The 21846-nt window shown below is 59.9% G+C and overlaps 1 protein-coding gene and 1 long non-coding RNA gene across 5 annotated transcripts in view; one reads left to right on the top strand and one right to left on the bottom strand.

Moving 5' to 3' along the window:
* Positions 1-6992: 6992 nt before the first annotated feature.
* LOC144381455 (uncharacterized) lies at positions 6993-8847 on the bottom strand. Its single transcript, XR_013446690.1, has 2 exons — positions 8239-8847; positions 6993-8159 (listed from the first exon to the last, which is right to left on the bottom strand). It is a non-coding gene; the product is annotated as an uncharacterized LOC144381455 (long non-coding RNA).
* Positions 8848-9331: 484 nt separating this feature from the next.
* The window catches only part of MCF2L (MCF.2 cell line derived transforming sequence like), a 95637-nt gene continuing 83122 nt past the window's right edge, over positions 9332-21846 (top strand). For 3 of the 4 annotated variants that reach the window (XM_036071379.2, XM_078070070.1, XM_036071369.2), the window contains exon 1: positions 9332-9441. In XM_036071379.2, the coding sequence (XP_035927272.1) occupies positions 9363-9441 (79 nt within the window). In that variant the 5' untranslated portion in view covers positions 9332-9362. Of the gene's footprint in view, positions 9442-9672; positions 10090-21846 lie in introns of those variants that run through there. The other variant, XM_036071374.2, reaches the window with a different exon arrangement.

The following is a 21846-nucleotide window of genomic DNA, read 5'->3' as shown; positions in this document are numbered from 1 at the left end:
CCCGGGTGCTGAGCCGTCCCCGAGGTGCTGAGCCGTCCCCCGCGTGCTGAGCCATCCCCTGAGGTGGTGAGCTGTCCCGAGGGCTTTCTGAGGTGGGCTCACCGAACAACAGAAGGAAACAAGACGAAGAAACTGGCCTGTTCCCTTCAATCACAGCTGTTAAAACCATTCCCCTCCATGTCCGTGCGGTTCCCTCCTTAGTGCTGTTTCCTCACTGTGAGAGCGAATGCGTCCTGCACTGACGTGGATGCGGGCGGAGTATCGCTGGCAGGAGGGACGCCAGCGTCTAGAAGGTGCCCAGCTCGTTGGAGCTCACGCCTCCCCATGCAGGCTGCGGGCCCTGACGCTCCTCGACGGGCTGTGAATCTATTAGGAAGGGACAGGCACCCTCACCCAGTTTTCTGAGTAACCACAGACGTCTCTGTGGTGGCGGGGAGCGATTTACGTGGGTAGCACTGTGTCTCCGGATGGCAGACGTGCTCGTGGTCACAGAGAGGGCGCTTCCTGCTGACCCCGCGGGGTTTGTAAAAGGCCCGCGTGTGGTCGCTGGTCCAGAGGGGCCTCGGGGGCCTCGCCGGTGGGGTGGCTTCTCCCCTGAGGGGTGGGACGGCCACGGCTCTGTGCAAGAGTGTGCGAGCATGGTCTCATCGCTTTCCTGCTGCCGCTGTAACAAACAACCACACGCAGTGGCCCAGACACCACACACTTACTGTCCTTATGATCCCCCAGTCTGGGAGCTCCGAAGTCCAGAACCAAAGTGTGGGCAGGGCAGTTCCTTCTGGAGGCTCTGGGAGAAGCCACGCTCCCTGGCCGTGGCCCCACGTCCTGTCCCTGCCTCTGACGCCTGCTGCCGTGAGGCCCCTCAGGTACGCGGGCCCACCAGGAATCCCTGACAATCTCCCGGTCTCGAGATCCTCAGCCTGTCAGGTCTCCCAAGTCCCTGTGTCCACGCCGGTGACACATCCACAAGTTCTGAGGACGAGGACAGGGACGGTCCTCATTCTGCTCTCTGCAGCGCTTTCTCAGTCACAGGCTTGAGTTTGGGGGCCCCCCTGCCATGTCCAGGCTGCAGCAGCTCGGGTGGGGCCCCCGAGGAGCCCCCTGTTCTGAATGTCGTGTCCCCAGAATCCACGTGCTGCATCCTAACCCCCAAGGAGACGGCGTTTGGAGGCGGGGAGTTCATGGGGTGGGGCCCTCCTAACAGAGACCCCAGAGTGAGCCCTCGCCTGCCCCCCGGTGAGGACACAGCGGGAAGGCCCCGGAACGGGATCCTGGGGACCCTCCTACAGCCTGACCGCACAGGCGCCTTGATCCTGGACTTCCGGCCTCCAGGGCTGTGAGAATCTCTGTGGTTTGTCGGCCCCCAGCCTGCGGTGCTGAGTGGAATGAGCCGGAAGGAGCCTGTTTCCCCTGTGAATCTTGCCGACCTGGGGGGTGGTCTGGGCCGGGACGCGATGCACAGGCTGATGCCCCCAAAAGATTTGCTCCAGATGCGGCAGTGGGACCTGCGGCCCCTGCATTCTCAGAACTGGCAGTCAGGGGGCCAGGGGCTCACCCCTTCCTCAGAAGGCTCTGCAGTGACCCCCTCCCGCACCCACGCCCACACTCCGCCCGACAGCACCACCCAGCCTGCAGAGGCTTCCAGTTAGGATCCTTCCAGAAGGTCACTCCTGGGTCACAGGTCCTTGTCCCTGGCGGTTAGCGGTCGTTGATGGCCCACTGGGTGATCTGGGTGAGGTTCCCCAGTGCGCTACACAAAGCGCGTCCCAGCCTTGCTCCTGTGTGAGCCCTCGTCCTCGGAGAGCTGGGCTCTTCGCTGGCCCGGGGATGGCGTTCCAGAGCGGGGTGCAGGCTCCCTTCCTACAGGCCTTCCTCCTCTGTGGGACACCCTCCCCTCTAGCTCCCAGTCCCTCTCTGGACGGAGCACAGGGGGCCTTGGTGATGCTTTATTCTGATCCCCAGGTTGGCTGTTACGTGTGGTCACTGACGCAGCTGCGGTTTTTCCCCTGGGCTCCGTCCTGCCCGGTGCACACTCAGCCTCCTCCCCCTCCTCCCCTGCCCCCCCAGGTACCTGCTCCTCCTCACTCACCGCCCTCCTTCCAGAGTCTTCCCCATGGGAGCAAGGCGGGAGGCACTTGGCACGCGCACGCACCTGCTCACACGTGTGCCCTGACCTGCTGGGCTGTCTCCCAGGTCCTGTCTGCGCGGCCCTCGGGGGCCCACACGTGCTGGTCGTCCCGGCCCAGCGCTGTGGCCCCCCTTCTGCTGACCCCGCGTGGTGGCCGCCTTCCCCCGCTGCCTCCGTGCCTGCTTGCCTGTGTAGACCCGTCTTCTCCAAACCTGGGCAGTGGGGGCTCCTAAGTCCTTTTGGGTGGCTGCCCTATTTCACCATCTCCCACGGTGCCGCTCCCCCACGCCGGGCGGAGATCCGGTGGGCACGCAGCCTCGGGGGAGCGGAAAGTGTGCAACAGGATGATTTGGTCTAGGTGTGTATTTTGGAATGATCAGCACAATGAGGTTAGTTAACACTTCTGACATGTCACGTACTCACGCTTCTGTTTCGTGGTGAGAACATTCAAGATCTACTTTCTTAACAGTCCTCAGGTGTGTGACAAGGGTGGTTCACTCTAGCCGCCTTTCTGCACGTGCGACCCCGAGGCCACTCGCGCTCGTGGGAAGTGCGTGCCCGTGAGCAGCATCCGCCCCCGGCGCCTGGAAACCAGCTACAGCTCTCTCTGTGTCCACGACTTCCGTGCTTCCAGATTCCGCGTACAAGCGACATTATACAGCATCTGTCCTTCTCGGACGTCTTTCACTTAGCGCGACGCCCTCAGGATCCGCCCCTGCTGTTGCGACGGCAGGGGGTCCTTTTTATGGCGGAGTAACGGCCCCCGGTGTATGCAGGGTGCGGTGGTTGTTTCCGTGTCTAGACTGTTGTGATTTGTGCTGCTACGAACGTGGGGTACAGGTACCCCTTTTTTGTTGCAGAAAGCTTTATTGTTTCCATGTGGTCCATGGCTTGGGAGAGGGCTCCAGGGGGGTTAAAAAGTGGCCTTGAGGCTGCAGGGAGAGGCTCGGCCACCAGGGGGACGCCAGAGGGGCCCCCCAAAGGCTCCTGGTCGTGCTTGAGGGCGAGCCTTTTGAAGAGATGCTCACCCAGCCCAGCCTGGGGGCCGGCCTGCGGAGGTGAGTCAGGAGGTCACCCGTCTTCCTGATGAACTCACCTCCTCATCCCGGAAGTCACAGAGACGAGGTGTGTGCGGGCAGAACCCAGGCACGCAGACCCACAAGGGCCCGGTTCAGGCTCTCCTCCAGAGCCGGGCGGCTTCCACGGCGTCCAGGGTTTGACCCCGCTCATCTTGCGACGGCTTCTTCCTGTCCTGGAAGAGGGTGCAGCACCCGTTCAAGAGAGGCTCGGTGCCCTTGCACTTCTCACCCAGCTCGAGGAAGAAGTGGCCCATGCCCTCCAGAGCCCCATCACGGTCGAAGTAGGAGCCCAGAGAGAGGCAGGTGCACGCGGACCAGGTGGTTGACGGCGGCCTCCACCTCGGGGGGAAGAATTTGGATGAATCTGGAAGCTCATGGGTGATGGGTGATGAGGAGCTGAGCTCGCAGGAGGCTGCTGGCTTGTCCCAGAGGCTGAAGGTGGCGGGAAGGTGGCTGCTAAGGTTACGGCTGGAACCAAGGTTGGAGCGTGGTCAGAGGCCAGTAGAAGGGGCGTCCCTGGGTCTGTTCCGTCCAAACACCATTAACGCCAGAGACAGATGGGCAGGACCGCCAGGCGCACTGCCCAGCTATCTCTTTGAGTTAGTGTTTTTCATTTCCCTAGGTGTGTTCCCAGAAGTAAAACTGCTGGATTATATGATAGTTTCACTCTAACGTTTTGAGGACCCTCCGTGCTGTTCCCCACAGTGGCCACGCCAGCTTGCCTTCCCGCCAGCCGAGCCCGAGCTCCCCCTTCCTCCTCAGCCTTGCAGTGCCCTGCTGTCACTTGTCTTCTTGATCAAAGCCATTCTGAAAGGCGTGAGGTACGTCTCCGCAGTCTGACCAGTGGCGTAGGGCACACTCTCACAGCACCCCCCCCGGAATCCTGCCTCTTCTGTCCGGTGTGTGGCCCCGGGTTCGAGGAAAGGTAGCTGGCGGGAGGTCATCCCGGGCGCTGGCAGCCAGGGCCGGGGACAAGGTGGTGGCGGTGGGCCAGGTGCCTGGGGCTTGGGCTGAGAGGTGTCTAGTGGCGGTCCCCCATCCTGAGGACTTCGGCTCCCTCCCCGTCCCTCCTCCCCACCCCTCTGCCCCTTCCTCCAGCCGCCCATCTGTGCAGTCCCTCCTGTCAGGGGACCCTACCGGGTTCCTTCAGCCCCTGTTCCCGGGAAGCCTGTTGCTGCCTGGGCAAGCCTGGGTAGCGGGCATCTCCGCACCGCACCCTGTTCCCCAAGCTTATGCAAGGAAAGCCACCTGCTTCTGCAGCCTCCCAGCTGAGGGCCTGGGGGGCTGTGTGTCTCTGCTGCTCGCGCTGAGGAGCCCGTTTCTGAATTTGGTATAAATGGAGTCAGATTTTGTGTATTTGCAACTTGCTGCCGTGTGGTTTGCTGTTGTGATGGGGAAACCTGTTAGTTATCTGCTTATGGGGGCAGCTCGACTGCTTTCAGCCTCCTCTCCCCAACCTGGCACCCCTTCCCTCCCCCGCCCCTCCCTGAACCCCGTTCTCTCCCCCCCCTCCGGTCCCTGCCAACCCCTCCCCCGCCCCTCCCTGAACGCCCTTCTCTCCCTTCCCTCTCCTGTCCCTGCCAACTCCTCCTCCTCCCCTCTCTGAACCCCCTTCTCTCCCCTGCCCCTCCCTGCCAACCCTTCCACCTCCCTTCCCTGAACCCCTCTTCTCTCCCCTCCCCCTCCCGTCCCTGCCAACCCCTCCTCCTCCTCTCCCTGAACCCTCTTCTCCCCCCCTCCCCCGCCCCTCCCTGAGCCCCCTTCTCTCCCCTCCCCTTCCCGTCCCTGCCAACCCCTCCCCCTCCTGTCCCTGAACCCCTCTTCTCTCCCCTCCCCCTCCCATCCCTGCCAACCCCTCCTCCTCCTCTCCCTGAACCCTCTTCTCCCCCCCTCCCCCGCCCCTCCCTGAGCCCCCTTCTCTCCCCTCCCCCTCCCGTCCCTGCCAACCCCTCCCCCTCCCCTCCCTGAACCCCTCTTCTCTCCCCTCCCCCTCCTGTCCCTGCCAACCCCTCCTCCTCCTCTCCCTGAACCCCTCTTCTCTCCCCCTCCCCATCCTGTCCCTGCCAACCCCTCCCCCGCCCCTCCCTGCCAACCCCTCCCCCTCCCCTCCCTGAACCCCTCTTCTCTCCCCCTCCCCCTCCTGTCCCTGCAAACCCCTCCTCTCCCCCTCCCCTCCTTGGCACTCCTCCCCTCCCTGGCATCCCCCTCCTCTCCCCCTCCCCTCCCTGACACACCCTTCCCCTCCCCTGACACCCCCTTCTCCTCCCCACCATCCCCTTCTCCTCCCTGCCATCCCTGTCCCCCTCCCTCTCCCCTCCCTACCTCCTCCTCCCCTCCTCCCCTGCCCCTCCCGTCCCTGCCAACCCCTCCCCCTCCCTTCCCTGAACCCCCCTCCTCTCCCCCTCCCCTCCCTGGCACTCCCTTACCCTTCCCTTCCCTTTCTCCCCCCCACTCCTCCTCCCCTCCCTTCTTCTCTCCTGTGCTCCCCCTTCCCCCCACTTCCTGCCTGCCCTCCTCCCTTCTCCCCTCCCCTTGCACACACACACACACACACACACACACACACACACACACGCGCGCGGCTGTAAGCCACGCTGCTGCAGACCTCGCTGCTGCAGACCTCGGCGTCTGGGACTACTGACGGGCAGGTACCAGAGCACATTGCAGGAACGGGGCTGCCCATATCTTGGACTTTGTCATATGGCTTCGCATCAGTTCCACAGGGCATTTTGCCCTCCGATGCGCCTTGTTCACCAGCTTGTTCACCAGCAGGCCACAGGGATGTGTGTCTTTGTTAGCGGCCAGCCCCATGCAGGGGCAGGGAGCCCACCCACCCAGCTCAGCTGGCCCTGCCCAGGGAGGAGCTGTTCAGGAGCCAGTGGCCGTCCGTGCTCCAGGACGCACCTGCCCCACACCCCAGCTGTTAATGGGTGTGCATGTCTTCAGAGCATTCTTTCCAAGTGCCCCCCTTTCCCCATGCTGCCCCCTTGAGGTGGGGCAGGGCAGCGCAGGACGGGCAAGGCCACTGTGGTTACGCCCAGCCCTGGGGGTCTCCCCCTCCTCCCAGAGCACTGCACCTGTCTCAGGAGGGCAGGCTCCCCAGGGCCCCTGGTTTCTCAGAACCCTTCCAGCTCTCCTGTTTCTCACCTCCTTTCATGGCTAACTTTCTGTAATGGTTGCTAAGAGGATGTGTTTGGTATCCAGGTGTAACATTACATCTGCCTTTCCACCTGGGCGCCGTCTGGCCTCATGGGGCGGGCGAACAGTCATGGCCTGTTTTTCCTCTCTGGGAGGGGGCAAGACAGCGATAGAAAGCAGGCCTGTGCCCTTGGGACCCACCGGCCAAGATTCTGATGTGGCATTGGGCTTGGGACCTTCCCGGCCTACCTGTCCCTTATTTTCTATAAGGGACTTTGGGGATGGGGATGGAGACAGGATGACGTTTCCCTAAAGCAAACACTTGTTGTCTAGGTTTCTATCTGCATCTGAGTTTGACTCCCGCCTCTACCACTGACCAGCTGTGTGACCCTGGGCAAGTTAACCTCTCTGTGCCACAGTCTATAAAACAGCGTAAGACTCATACCCACCTCTTTGTGAAGACTAAATGAGTTCAAAGAGGTTAGGAGAGTCCCTGGAACATACTAAGTGCTCAGCAAACGTTGGGTGTATTGTTATGATTGTTATACTTTAGGCAAATATGAAATGATTTTCATAGAAAGCACCATTTGTGCTCTAATTTAAGGAGAGAGTAAAGGTTTGATAGAGAATGAGAAAGAGAGAAGAGGGAGGGAGAAAAGGATTTATTGTAAGTGACTGGCTCGCATGGCAGTGGGGCTGGTAAATCTGAAACCTGCAGGGCAGGTGCAGGCTGGAGACCCAGGGAAGAGCTGGTGTTGCAGGTCGGGTCTGACATCAGTCTGAAGTCAGTCTGGAGACAGAATTCCCTCTTCTTCAGGGGACGTCAGTCTTTGTCTCCTAAAGCCTTCAACTGCTTCGACAAGGCCCACCCACACCAAGAGAGTGGTCTGCTTTACTCTGAGTCAGCTGACTTACATGTTAATTACATCTACAAAATGCCCTCAAAATGACATCCGGCCTGGTGTTTGAGCCAACATCTGGGCACCGGGCCTGGCCACGTGGCCCTGTAAGCAGCAACCATCACAGAGGGCAGCAGACTCAGCCCTTGAAGCAGCGCTGGAGTGAGCGGCTTGGTCTGGGGATGGCACCAGCCAGAGGCGCTTCCGGGGACAGAGTGGAAGGCACGGGGTTGAGGACAGAAGCTGAGTGTGAGTGGAGGCGCCCCAGCACGAAGGGCACGGGAGTCAGCGAGAGCAGGGGGCAGAGGGTCTGCCTTGCCCTCAACTTAGTTTTTGGTTTAAAAATGGGATGGGCTCGCTGTGGTTCTCAGCTTGTGGACCAGCGGCGTCAGCATCGCCTGGGATCCTGCTGGAAATGCACATTCCCACCCCCACCCCAGATCCACAGGATGGGAAACGCCGTGGGGGGGCGCCTAGCCATGTGGGGTCAACAAGCCCTCAGGGCTCCCACTGCATCTCAAGTTTGAGCACCGCCTGAGTACACTTCTGTGCTCCAAAGGGGTTGAACCAGGCAAGGGAGGAGTGGAGATGCCTGGGGGCGGGGGTGTCCCATCTAGGTGAGTGGCTGGAGACCGGTTTGGGCCGAGGAAAAGTGGGGGTGTGAAGGACACGTGTGGGGGTCGTTGCCTTTGGGACAGTGGGAAGTTGGGTGAGAGAAGGACCTGTGTTGTAGACATTTTAGGCTCTGCCTTGAGTGGAGGCAGCTGGTGTGACGGGGAGGGTGTGCGTCCGGCTCCGTGGGGTCTGTTCCAGAGAGGGCAGCCCAGGACAAGGGGAAGGCTCACTGTGCGCTCTGCGGTGACACCTTTCTGGACCCCTCCGTTCACCGGGCTCTACTTGAACCCTGTGGAACTGCTGGTTTGAAAGTGGTTTTGATGTTAAAGAAAGGAAAGGAAAAGAAAAAAAAGAAAAGAAAAGAGAAAAGCAGTTTTACCCTCACTCTCCATGTGTGGCTCTTCACCTTCATTTCACGCTGCAGCAATTAGTTTCCGGATCTTTCTTATCCCCCAGACCCATGACCTCTAGGGGGGCACATGCTGTGTCACCTTCGTCTGCTGGCCCCTGGGGCGCCGCTGGGTCCCTTACGTGGACGTTTCTGCAGGTGGAACCCCGGCCGCTCCGAGCCTGAATTTCCCAGGCCCTGCACGGACATGGGCGCTTCGCCTGAAACACTCCGTAAGGAAGGGCATGCTGCCTGTAATGCCGGCCACATAAGGATGGCAAGTCCCCGGGGAGGAGAGGCCGGCGCAGGACCCCGAGTGCCCGCACCCCGTTCCCTCGGTCCTCGGAGGTGGCAGCCACGGCTGTGCCAGCGCGGCTCCCGTCTGCAGGGCGCTGAGGGGTAGAAGGCGCCCAGTGGCTTCGTGCCAACCATGGCGAGGTCGGAGGGCCCCAGCGAGCGGGCGGCACACTTCGCTCCCCGCCCCTGCGTCCCCAGGCCAGCGGGCTGGGGGAGCGGCCGGTCCACCCGGCCACCCGCGCACCCACCCAGCGGGGACCGCCGTAGGCCCAGTGAGCTGGGGCGGCCGGGCGGCACGCGTGGGCGTGGGGAGCGTGGGCTCGGCTGCAGGGGCCTCTGCACCTGCCCCAGGGCCGCGGGAGGTGAAGTGGGGGGAGCAGGCGCCTCCCGGCCCGTGCTTGTCCCGCAGCCCCTCCTTCCTTCCCCGAGAAGGCGCAGGGACCCAGGGCTGCCGGGGCCAGGGAGCGGGTTGTGCCTTTGCGTGGGGAGCACGCTCGACGCTGTGGGGGCCCAGGTGACCGCGGGGCGCGCGCAGGGCTCCCAGGTGACCTCGGCCGTGCACACGCGGGCTCCAGGTGACCGCGGGGGCGCCCACGCAGGGCTCCCGAGTGGCCGTGGGGACTCGCGGGGCAGGCGCGCCGCTTCCGCTTCCGCCCAGCAGCCCCCCCGCCGCAGGGCGCGCCCCCTTGGCGGGGCTCGGGAGCCAATCCCAGGAAGGGAGGCGCGGCCGTGCCCCCTCCCCACCCGCTCGACCCACCCGCGAGGCACCTTCTGCCGCGGAGGAAGCAGCTGCGGAGGGTCACGGGCTCTGACGGACCATGAGGTTTTGGCTGAGAAATGAGGAGATGGCTCTGGAGGAGATGGTGCGGAGGCTAAATGCGGTTTGCAGGCGCACTGGTAGGAGCCGCCGGCCCTGAGTCCTGTGCTCTGAGCCTCACGTCATGTGCTGAGGCGTAGGGGACGCGTCTCCCGTGTGCGGGCAGCCCGGGGAGGCAGCGGCGAGGGGCGTCTGTCCGCCGCCGACAGGTCTCCGGGCCCGGGCAGCCTGCGCCCGTTCTGCCTAGGATGGTACCGTCCTGCACACTGGGGTCCCGTGGGCCGAGCCCCACCTCTGCAGCGGCATGTCAGCTGCGTTTGGAGAAAGCATCCGCATCTGTGGGTCGAGAATAATCTAGAGCCCCGTGCGGGGGTGGGGCTCTCAGCAGCTCATTTTGAGGAGGAAAAATCTGAATTAATCAGATGCTTCTTTTTTCTACCCAATATAAATAAAACCTAAGACAAACGTTTGAAAGGGGTGTAGGTAAGGGGGGAGGAGCCTAACCAGACCTTCGTTTTCTGTATTAATTAAAGGGTTACTTAAAATGAGCTTTGAGGAGCAGTTTGAATGGATTCCTTTAGATCTGAGAGAACGCTGGGCTGCAGTGTCTTGCTCTCAGCTTCCGATCGGCCGCCTCTGGGTTTCCCTGCTGCACTGGGCAGCAGGAGGGCGTCCGCAGTCCCTAGTTTTCCTTGAAACGAAGAGGAAATAACCGTATATCATTAAAAGTAAGTTGCCAAGTTTTTGCCTGATATTGCCATATATTATGTCGTATATCATTATCTCGTGGTCTAAATAATACTCTTCTGAGAGATTAGATTCTGTCACTTGGCTTGGGCGTGGTATCCTTCCTCTCTCTCTCTCTCTCTCTCTCTCTCATAAGTGGGAGACCCCACTGGGTTTTGAGAGCAAAGCCAGGGTTGAACGTCATTGTGTGTGATGGTCTAACCAAGATTTTTGGAGACATTCTGTGTTTAATGGTGATTTTTGTGATTAAAGCTACTGGGTTTATTGTATATGGGTCAAAAGAAAATAAAGCCATCGTGTGCCATCCGGCCTCTTATTCCCAGAGACAGAGCTCCCTTTTCCTGGAACTCGGTTGCGTTTTGCTTGGGTGTGGGGTATGGCCTGTGTCATGGGGTGAAGGGCACAGTGGCTCGCAGACCCACAGAAGCACCCCTACCTGCCCTGCGGCGGGTGGGGGGGCAGCAGCTCTGCCCGCTCTTCACACCCTCTGTGCTCAGGCTTTGGATTCGGAATGACGGAGCAGGAACAGTTCCAAGACTGATGTCATTGCCTAGGTTTTAGGGATGGAGGTTTCTTCGCGAGCGAGCTCGGGAAGACACATGTGCATTTTGAATTGTAAAAAGGCTTCTCTGAAGAGCAGGAAGGACAGGCTGCTCGCTGAATCGTGCCGCGAGCTGAGCCTTCATGTTGACCACGGCCTTGCGCTAAGCAGCACGTCCCACGTGTTTGTCCTTTGTCACATCTGGGCCCCTACGGCTGCCGATTTCACCAAGCCTCTCTTAGATCCAGGTCAACAGACGCCGCTTTACGAATCCCTGGTATTGTTTAGTGGGGAGTGGATGCACCCCTGCCTGGGTCCCCCTGACAACGGCAGCTCCCTCCACACAAACTCCTTTTCCATCCGGCTACGTGCCCGGACCCTGCAGTGCAGGCTTCGTGACGTGGAGCGGGCATGTATCCCGTGACATTGACACAGTGCCATCCGCCGACTGTGGGGCACGCACACCTTCCCTTGTGGGGGTGGGAATCTAGGGCGACGTCAGCGAACTCCCCAGCCCGGGGCCGGACCCACGTGCGTCCTGACAGGAGCTCCCCGTGTGTCCAGAACCGCTGTCCGCAGAGGTCACAGCGGTGGTGCACCTCCACGGTCAGGGGGTGGCAGGACGCGGGTCTGAGTGCTGGTCTGCGTGATGGCTTGGGGCTGGGGCGGCCCTGACGACCAGGGCAGAGCTGAGGGCTGGCGCTCAGTGACCTGTCCAAGGCTTCCTGCCTGTTTCCCTCCGCGGCTCCACCCCAGCTGACAGGCATTTCTCTTTGTCCGCTCGTCTGGACATGCTGCTGCCTTGTCCTCCCTTCAGACTGATAGGCTGCTTCCCGGGGTCCGGGCTGGTCTGCACGTAAGGGAGGCTGGGGCCGCCTGTGCTCCCGGGACCTGTATCGGCTGACCTTGAGAATTTAGGGTACGTGCTCTTGAACCTAATCTTTAATCACAAGGCCAGGAGCAGTTTGCAAAAGCTCCTCTGCTGTGTGAGGGCTCCCTTTCCAGCATTTTCATTAATTGGTTTTCTCTTTAGATTCACAGTAATTGGTGAAAAAGTAAGAAACACTTGAGGCAGAGACACTGATGGATCTATCGTCAGTTTAAACATGTGCTGGGGGCGCCTGGGGGCTCAGTCGGCTGAGCATCTGCCTCCGGCTCAGGTTATGATCTCGGGGTCCTGGGATCGAGTCCCGCATCAGCTCCCTGCTCAGTGGGGAGTGCTTCTCCCTCCCCCTCTGCCCCTCCCCCTGCTCGTGCGCTCTCTCACTATCTCTCTCTCTGTCAAATAAATGAAATCTTTTTAAAAAAATTAAACAAATAAACAGGTGCCGGATGCAGAACAGTGTGGTCCTCCAGGAGGGCCTCTGAACCTCCTGGGGGGAGCCGTCACAGACTCCTGTCCCCCCTCCCCCGAGCTTCTGATTCAGGAAGTGTGTGGCGGAGCCTGAGAATCTGCACTTTGCAGGTCTCAGGTGATGCTGGTGGCGCTGGTCCAGGGACCACACTTGGGAAACGGCTGCAGTAGAATCTTAAAATCTGGTGCCACCTTCTGCACTCACTGACCTTGAGCAAGAAACTAGCTCTTGTCGTGGGCGCGTGATGACAGGTGGGAGAGCTGGATGGCTGAGGATGGACGGGCAGGTGGGTGGGGGGCCACACCGATGGATACGTGGATGAGGTTGCACCCAAGACAGTAAACCTCTAAGTTCTGTCCTCTGAAAGCTCCTGGTGTGCATTGGGGCACGGGATGCGCCCACCACACGGGACGCCCCAGACCCGCAGTCGTTAGCTCTGACTCTTCCCCCCGCCCGCCTGTCCTGTCCCCTCTCCACTGAGCTTTCCACCGTCTAAGAACCTAAATTTCTCCTGATAGCTCAGCTGTGAACTCAGCCATCCTGGGCGTGCAGTGAGGCTACCCTTCCAGCACGGTTTATTAACGAGGGCTCCTCCCTCTGAGACCCCACAGCGGCGTTCGCTGTGACGTGGAGGGGGATGCTGTTGGCCGGCTCTGTGGCTGGGACCTCTGGAGAGGTCTGAAGTAGGAGAATAAACGTAGTTCTGTGAGACACCTGATCTGGGAAGGCTCTCTGTGGCAAAAATAGAAGCTTTTGGATAGAAAGGGAGAGAACATAGAAGAACAAGGCCAAATAGGCAGAGTGCTCTGTGTGGGAGAAGAGGCTCCACATCCTTGTCTTTATTGTGCGGAGACGCTGCTGGCCCTAAGTCTCCTCTTCTAAGGGCTACTCAGCGTTCGGTGTGCTGGGCTTTCCCTAGAGACACTGCTCGGTTCTGGGGCCGGTAACTGGTACGTCTTAGTGGAGACTCTCGGTCCCGTTCACCGCAGCCAGCCTGCCGTCCCTCTGGTCCTGAGGTGGAGCGTGCCTGGCTGCCGTCCCCTCCTCCCCTCCTACCTGCAGGGCTCTGCGACTGCTCCCTGTCCTTCCTCGAGGCTCCCTCTGCTACGTCCAGGTTCTCAGTGATACTCACGCTCTTCTGCCAGCCCCACGGCTGATGTCCACGCCCTGCAGCATCACTGGGGCTGACCCCTCCACACTGGCTCTGCACCAGGCTGAGGCCCACAGTCCTGCAGGGAGGCCAGCCACCCCTCATAAGTCTTGTGAGGAGGACCCCACCCCCCTGGTCAGCCCTGGGAGGGGGACCCCACCCCCCCAGTCAGTCCTGGGAGGGGGAAACCATGCCCCCTGGTCAGTCCTGGGAGGGGCACCCATCCCCCCGGTCAGTCCTGGGAGGGGGACCCCAGCCCCCTGGTCAGTCCTGGGAGAAGGACCCCACCCCCCCGTCAGTCCTGGGAGAAGGAACCCACCCCCCCGTCAGTCCTGGGAGGGGGACCCCACCCCCCTGGTCAGTCCTGGGAGGGGGACCCCCTCCCCCCAGGTCAGTCTTCCAGTAATTGGTGACGTCACAGGCCCAGTAACCGTAAAAGGATGCCTCACCTTGTGGAAGTTACAATTTTTCTGGATTACTTCAGAGAAAAATTTTAGAGACAAGAAGAGCAAAGAGGTGTGGGGGACTGGAGCGGCTCCTTCCTGGCCCTGGGCAGCTCAAGGGGGTGCGGTCAGCCTGGAGCCCCCTTCTCCCTGGGTCACGCCAGGGCTGAGAACGAGCCTTGCCCCGCCTCTCCTCGTAGCTGCTACCTGGCGGGCCAGTGGCCATCCCTGGGCCAGGCCTCACACCTGGCCTGTGTCAGCAGAATGCTTCTTGAAACGGAACCGTGTACTGCCGTCGCCAAGAATCCTCCAGGTGGAATGCCGAGGGTTTGGTCCCCGATGCTGTCTGATGGCCACATCCGTGTCCCTAGTGACCTTGAGCCAATGTGAATGTCTGAACAGAGTCAGCCCATGACACGGCAGAGCGGGACCCCCACATTGCAGAGAGAAGCTGTGGGCTGCACCTCCTCACCCAGCTTCCCTTTATGCAAAGTTACGGAGAGATGGTGTCTGCTTGGGTTAATATGTGAGAATAAGTAGTTAACCCAGAAATGCCAAACAGGGCCTAAGAATTTTTTGTGTAATACTTAGTTTTGGCAAGCGCCTTCTGTGCATCATGCGGCTATTTGTGTTTGCACTATGGGGTCTGGAACCCTTGGTGTGTGAGGTTGGAATGGCAAGGAGGCCAGGAGCCGGGAGAGCAGGGAGCGAGGGCAGAGGGTTTGGGCCCCTGCATTCGTCAGCCCCGGCCGCCGTAACGAACCACAGGCGGGAGGCTTCTTTCCCAGTCTGGAGACTGGGGGTCTGAGGCCAAGGTGCTGGCAGGGCTGGTCTCTCCCGAGGCCCCTCCTGAGGTGTGCAGATGGCCGTCCTCGCCCCGTGTCCTCACAGGGTCGTCCCTCCGTGTAGCTGTGTCTGATCCTGTAAGGACCCCAGTCACGTGGGAGTAGGGCCACCCTGGTGACCTGAGTTTACCTCAGTTATGTCTCTAAAGTCGCCGTCTCCCAGTAGAGTCACCTTCTGACGTCCTGAGGTTGGGACTTGGACACATGGAATGGTGGGGGGTGGGGAGGACAGTTCAGCCCCTAACAGCCAATTGCACAGGGGTTGGGCCAGGGCTCTATGCTCAGCTCGGACTCTGGGAAATCGGAGCCTCTGAGACACGTAAGCAGAGCTGTGGTTTTTAAAGGCTGGTCCAGCTGCTTGCTGGGAACGTGGAGTTGCCATGTGACCAGGAGGCCACGGCCTGGTCCCAGAGAGGGTGGGCGGCCATTGCGGCTCTGGGACCATCCGCCCTCCCTGGGAAGGAGGTGTGTGGCTGAGACGGGGTTAGCGTGGCAGCAGGCTGGGAGCTGAGGGACCAAAGCCGCAAGAAGGGCTTTCAGGGGGATAAGAAGATTCCCAGGATGACCTCGGAGCACTGTGGCCTGACACCCCGATGCACCTGTCAGAGGAAACAGTCCTTCCGGGGTGACCCAGCCTGGGTGCCCAGACTGTCCAGGATGCTGCATACGGGGGCCTTCCATGCAGTGGCCGAAGCCCCCCGCAAACCTGACATCTGTCCAGCACGGTGTCCGTCAGCCGCGTTCATGCCGCCCCCATGCCCGTGGGCTTCTGCCTCGGGGGTGGGATCCTGAGGACTTGTTCACTCAGATCCATCTTCAAGCGTGCCGAGGCCTTTTAGGAAGAAGGCACTCAGGCAGGTGGAATGGGTGTCGGGGGCGGGGTGAGAGGTGACGGGCCGTAGTCAGGTCTGTAATCGGATGGGTGTGACGGTGAGACCGGGAACTGCCGTCCACCGCAGACAAGGCGCCAACGCCGGAAGTTCCTGCGGCTGCAGCAGGGAGTCAGAACCGGGCTTTCGAGATTCCAAGGAGAAACTCTGGGGATGGAATCAGGGGTCTGTTGGATTGTCCGTTGGAGGTGTTGCTGATTTCCTGCGTCTGACCCGGGGTTCTCCAGGTGTGGTCTCCACCAGGCATCACCCAGACGCTTGTCGGAAATGCAGGTGCTCAGGCCGGCCCCGGCCAGGTGAGTCTGAGGCCCCACGGGTGCGGGAGGGCCCCGCGGCGCAGGTCAGCGGGCCAGTGGAGGCAGGGCGCCTCGCTCCTTCAGTGGCCTCCGGAGACGGAATGAGATGGAAAACAAGGGCCCCGTGTGCCCGTGCCGCCCCTGTGTGGGGCTCCTGCGCTCCCGTCGGCTAATTCGGGGCCCCCCTCAGGCACCAGCCTCACGGCCGCTCCTGGGAGCCTTGCCCACCCCCCTGGGCGCGGCGCCGTCCCCACTGTGCCGTCTGCCATGGCTCGCCGATGCCCTGTCTGACCGCTCGTCCCGGGCCTGGCGCTTGTCTCCGCGTGTGCTCAAGTAGCAAGGGGTAGAAAGCACAGGTCGGTCTGAACTGACGGCCTGCGGCCGGAAGACAAAACCCCTAAAGATTGGAGAACCGTGTCTACTTCCCTGATTTTCAGAAAGAAACTGTGCGATCTATAAATTGGCCACGTCGACCTTCGAACGAAGCAGAGAGGATGGAATGAATTGAGGGTCCATAGAGGGACGCAGTAATCTCCTGCCTCCACAGACACGCTGCGTTCATAGCAAACCATGTCTGTGAGGGTCAAAGGAACGTCCTACCCTGGTGCCTGGAATTTGAGAAAGCCTTTCTCCGTGTCCTGCACGGTCCTTGGTGGACAAAGAGGGGAGAAAGAGAGGAGAGAGTGAGTATGGGGTGATGGGATTATGTGGATTCTCTTCCAGCGAGCGCTCCCTCCCGCCCCCTCCGCCGGGGGCAGGACACGGGTCTGTGATCGTTGACTTGCACTCGGCCGTGCGACTTGCTTTGGCAGACCTGGTGCTCAGATGTGCTTGTCGTGAGCGGCCCCTTCCTGCTGCTGCCGACCCCCCGGGAGACATGCCCGGGGTAGCCGCTGCCCCTCCGGCCTGGGACCAAAATGAGGCAGGTGGAGCAGAGCCCGCCCCACCCCCCGCCCCCCCGAGCTGTGAGCAGGGGGCAAAAACGTGTCTGTGGCACTGAATTGGGGGCAGGTTGTTGTGCAGCATTAACGTGGCACCTGCTGTGGTCTGAACAGCCAGCCATCCAGTGGGAGAAGAGCCGGCCGCAGGGTGGACTCCATTGTCTTCTCGTTTTTAAGATAGATGTTGAAGTGTTCTCCTTGGCTGTTGCTGGAAAGCAGAGGACCCACCAGGAGCGCAGCCGTGCCCTTCAGTCTTGCGACCTCCTGCCACTGGGCGGGGGTGGAGGTGTCCTCTTGGCCTCTGGGTAAGTCAACAAGTAGAAATTACAGGAGGCAGATTTCGACCAAAAGGGAATATTTGTCCTAAGGACTCGAAAAACAGCTCCCCATGGGCGTGGCCCTGGGCATGCAGCGGAGTTGGCGAGTGCCTTGGAGGGGCAAGCTGGGGACCCGCAGCGGCCCTGGCAGTGCTCAGATCTAGCAGTTTTTAAATTGCTTCCCCTGCTCAAAATATTTTGTAAATGTGTCTGAGGTGTCCACGCCCAGTGGACATGGCTACAAACGGTGAAGGTCAGCTGTTTGGAAAGATGACAGGTCTTCAGTTGAAGGGGGCATCTGGAAGACCCTGACTACACGCTAAAGCATGAGGGGACCCCGGAGGCAATTCCAAAGGACGCTTGGAGCATCTGGAAGAGGATGACCTTGGATTCGCAGGAATTGGTCACATTCATGCTTCTGCATTTGTCCACTAATTCCCCCTTTGTGTGAGCGAAGCAGACAATGGACACGAAGCTGGCTCCCCGTAAGCGTGTGGGCGTTGGGGGTACCAGATCCGGACACTCAACACACTCCTGGTCATGGGCCGTCCTTCTGGGCCTGCCTGTGTGCAGTGTCTCCAGGTGACTGTCACCATGTTGCTGCCCTCCCTCGTCCTAGGACCTGTTCCTGGACCTGCCAGCTCTCTGGACCTTACCCCCTATTTCTAGGCAGCCCCCGTGTGGCCCTTCGTGATGATGTGCTGTTCACGTGGTTTGCTAACTGCTTCATGGATCAGCTCCGAACCACGACTATGTCAGGGGTTCCCTAAGAGTAACGGTCACGTTCCAGACTCTGGGGGCCCCACGGTGCTGAGGTCAGGTGCTGCTGCTGGAGAAGGCGGGCCCCCTGGGGGCACAAGTGGGGGATTCTCGCATTCGCAGCAGCTTGTCTGGCAGGTGCTCCCGGTGGGAGAACCTTTGGTGTTGGTCATCTGCACCGGCCGAGTGAGAGAACTCCCTCCAGCCTCTAGTCAACATAAACGAACATGACCCGAGAGACCCTTCTGAGGTTCTAACTAGTAACAATCGAAAGGCATGGCAGTGACAGGTCTCCAGACCTCAGCCACTCGTCAGGCGGGTTCTATGCCTGAAGAACATGCTTTCGGTGGAGAAGAGCCGCTCTCACGGTCCTTCGGGGCCCCCGGACTCGCAGCTTAACCAGATGCAGTGTCCACAGGTTGGCTCCGGAACGGGAGGCTGCACTTCATGAACCTGCCTGCGTCTTCCTGCACCCCGCATGGGCACGGGCATGGCTGGAGGCTCCTCCTTTCTGCCCAGACCCGCTTCTGTACCAGACTCTCGTCTCTGTGGACCTGCTTATTGGTAATCCTTGCAGATGGACTTGTGCCGTTAGAAATAGTATTTCGAGGGGCACCTGGGTGGCTCAGTTGTTAAGCGTCTGCCTTCGGCTCAGGTCATGATCCCAGGGTCCTGGAATCGAGCCCCACACCGGGCTCCCTGCTCCTCGGGAAGCCTGCTTCTCCCTCTCCCACTCCCCCTGCTTGTGTTCCCTCTCTCGCTGTGTCTCTTTGTCAAGAAAAAAAAAAAAATCTTAAAAAAAAAGAAATAGTATTTTGAACTTCATCTCATACGTCTGATTTTGGAGATAGAAATATTGGTTGTCTCTTCCCAAATGTGAACAAGCTAGTGCAGCTGTCTGATACACACACGAAAATTCTGGGATCTAATCTGAATTAATTTTGAATTCTAATCAAGTGCTACAGTGGAAATGCAGTTATGTTCTCATGGTTCTCTTTGGATGAAGTGCGGCTGGGGTTCTCTGCCCTGGGGACGCTGTGGAGAGCCAGCCTGAGCGCTGGGGAGGCGGAGGCCACTGACGGGAACCTGCCCTTGCCGTCTGCCATCCCTGCGGGGCCCGGCTGTCCTCGTCTGTGTGGTGGGTCCGTGAGGACAGGGGCTGCACAGGGCTGACACGAAGAGCAGGCTCTCGGGGCTGCCCGCGGGTGGGAAACTCTCGGCACGGCTCACAGCCGTGCATCAGGGGTATTGCGTGCTTTAACTATATTACTCCGTTAGCGACCCCCATCATGAAGCGTGGGGGGTGCTCCGGGCGAGGGAGAAGAAAGGGGAGTGTCTGAGCGGGCGTGGGCTCTCCAGGGCAGTGCTGGTTTGGGGACACTACCGGGTCTGGGCCGTGGCACCCCACTCTTCGTGGAGGGGCCTCCAAGGGGCAGTTCCTTCCCTCCCCCAGAGGAGCTTTATCCTGGTGTCAGTCCCCAAAGATACACAGACACCGAGGGGGGTCAACCCTGGCAGGAGAATTTCTAGAAAATTTAAAGTGGTAAATTTGAAAACAATAGAGCAGATAATTCTTTCTGAATTTTAGGGATCAAGTGGCTTTTGTGTCTTTGGGCTTTGAGCAAATGTTCTGGCTTTTTGTCATTCTATTATTAGTAGTGTCCAAGAAGTGAGTCCAGTCCCCAAAGTGTGAAAAACAATTTATCTTTGCAGAAGGAAGGACTAGTGTTAAGTCCCACTGGTGACATTTTTAGCAAGATTTTAGGTGAACTAAAGGTGAACCGGTGCACCGCGTATGACTTCACCTTCGTAACACTGCTCTATCTTTAAAGACAGTTTTTAAGTGTTTTGATGTCTGAATCATTAAGGAGGGAGAACATGTCATTTGATGTTTAAATGGTAACAAAATATAGAAAGTTGTTGAACAGATATTAAGTCTCCGTGTTTTATCAGTTGTATGATTTTATGCCCCCATCAGTCCTCAAAGGGCTAAAATTTGTCCTGTTTCCTCTTCTGAAACCCAGTCCGTGGTGTGGGAGGATCCCTCATTCACGCACTCGCCGGCCACACACATAGGAGCGTCTGCCCTGTGCCGGCCGTGCCAGGAAGACGCGTCACGCCCCACCTCGCGGAACAAGACCCCGAGGTCTTCCCCGGATCCGGAGCTTCTCTGGGAACAATCTCCAGGCACAGGCCCCTGCTGAACCTGATAAATGTCATAGTGTCACACGGAAAGTACAGGCCCCCGTCTCACACGCAGCACGGTATTGCCAGGTCAGGGAAAACGTTGTTTTAGTTACCACAACACCACTTACCGCCCTGTCCCCTGTTGGGTGTTAGTTGGTTTCTAAATTCGTCTGACTTGGGCACAGTTTCTAGATTTTGTCATGATTGGTCAGCGGTGATGTATCCTTTATTTTAAAAAGTTAAGCATGTCGTTCACAAAGCCCCTTTTCGAGAGTGAGCAGTTCGACTCTGTCCGGCGACGTGCTCCCCCCTGGGCCGCAGTGGCCTCCGCGGGTCAGAGCTGTAGCATGTTTCACGGGTTATCTTGATCGCCCAGCTCCCGGAGCTTCCTGTCTTTGTCAGCGGAAGGGACAGAAAACCCCCATTAAACAGGGAACAATGAGTGGTGGCCAGCAGCGGGGCTCTGCTGGGAATCGCCGTCCGGTGGGGCTGCCAGGGGCGGCCGGAGCGGTGCCGGCCGGCGGGGCTGGGACCCGGCGCTGAGCAGGGGAGGGCTTGCTGGGGGTGGGGGTGCCCGTGGACCTCGGTGCTGGCCCGACCGCGGGGAGAGCGTCTGCAGCAGGGAGAAGGAACCGTCTGTGCGTGCCAGGCCGGGGTGCCAGGCGCCAGGTCGAGGGAAAAACCTGGGAAGGACACAGGCAGCGAGGACAAGGCAGGGCAAGGAGAGGGAGGTGCGCTCGGCGGCCCCGGCTCGTGCGGCCGGGCTGCCCCTGCGTGGGCTGGCCTGGTGGAAATCCACTGCCCCAGGTGGGCACACGTGGGCTGTTTCCCACCCTCTGTGTCTTAAAAAGGAGAAGAAAGAAGACCCAGTTGTACCTGAGTCCTGAAGCCTGGCTGTAGCCTCACGCAGCCGTGAGCAGGCGTCCGCCTCCACGGGCCGAATGTCCATACAGCCAGCAGCTCATCTAAGATCTGCACTGAATAACTCCCTGCTCCCCTGACACGATTAATTTAAGACTCTTTACTGCCAAAAACCATGCCAGTTATCCATAGGAATTTCTTGACAGTAGCTGAAGGTCATGTTGAGTAAAATAGACCCTTGGGGTCCCCAGAGGGTCAGTCCAGTTCTCAAGCGGCCTGCCGACGCCTCTAGCCTCCCCCAGCTGCGCTCAGCACACCGGGGTGGCCAGGGGCCTGGGACCGAGAACTTGGGTGGTCTGTGTTTCGGAACCGGGGAGTTTAGGGAGGGAAATGCCCACCAAAGGCTGGGGAATTCCGTGGTTTCAAGACATTTCCCAAACCTGAAGGCTGTGAACCTACAAGACAGAGAGACCAAGAGACTGTGGGCAGGTTCATGTCTCAGAACTGATTTTTGGAAAAGGTTTTCGTTAGTAACATCTTTAAGACATATTTGGAGAAGTAGGAGACCCTGGGTCAGCGGCGCCCACGTGCTGAAGGCCAAGCCACGGGCCGTCGCACCGTCGCGCATACGTGGGGAGAGGATAGGCGCGGGGAGAAATTCGGTGCGTGACGGGTGGCTCATCGCAGTTCCACACAGCTAGTGGTGGGCAGCTCCCGTGGACACAGAGCAGCCATGTTTCCACACGTCCTCCCTGAGCTGCCGTGGGCCGCTCGGAGCTGAGGGCTCCGGTCCCCGCTCACAGGAAGAGGGCCCGCGTCCTGGACCCGCCGCATCAAACGCGCATCTGTTTCCTCCCGAGTGTGCGCCGGGACGGCCTCTGCTTGGAAGCCAGCGCGGAGGGGCCGGGATGGACAGCGCTGAGGGGCCCGGTCATGGTTTTCCCTTGCTTCTGGGGGACGGCCCCCCAGCGTGGTTCGTTCCTTGTTGCTTCTCACGGCTGCAGCTCCTGGAGCCAGCCTCACCTGCGGCATCCCCAGGGACTCGGAGGCCGGCAGCCCAGAAGGGGGTGCAGGCGGGGTGGAGGCAGGCGGGTGGAGGCCACTGGTGCTAGTAGCCGCCTCGCGCTCTCGGCACCTTTCCTGCTCAGAGGTG

Source organism: Halichoerus grypus, chromosome 4, assembly GCF_964656455.1.
Source record: "Halichoerus grypus chromosome 4, mHalGry1.hap1.1, whole genome shotgun sequence".
Lineage (NCBI taxonomy): Eukaryota > Metazoa > Chordata > Mammalia > Carnivora > Phocidae > Halichoerus > Halichoerus grypus.
The sequence above is the reverse complement of the archived record's forward strand: the minus strand, read 5'-3'. Positions and strand labels throughout refer to the sequence as shown.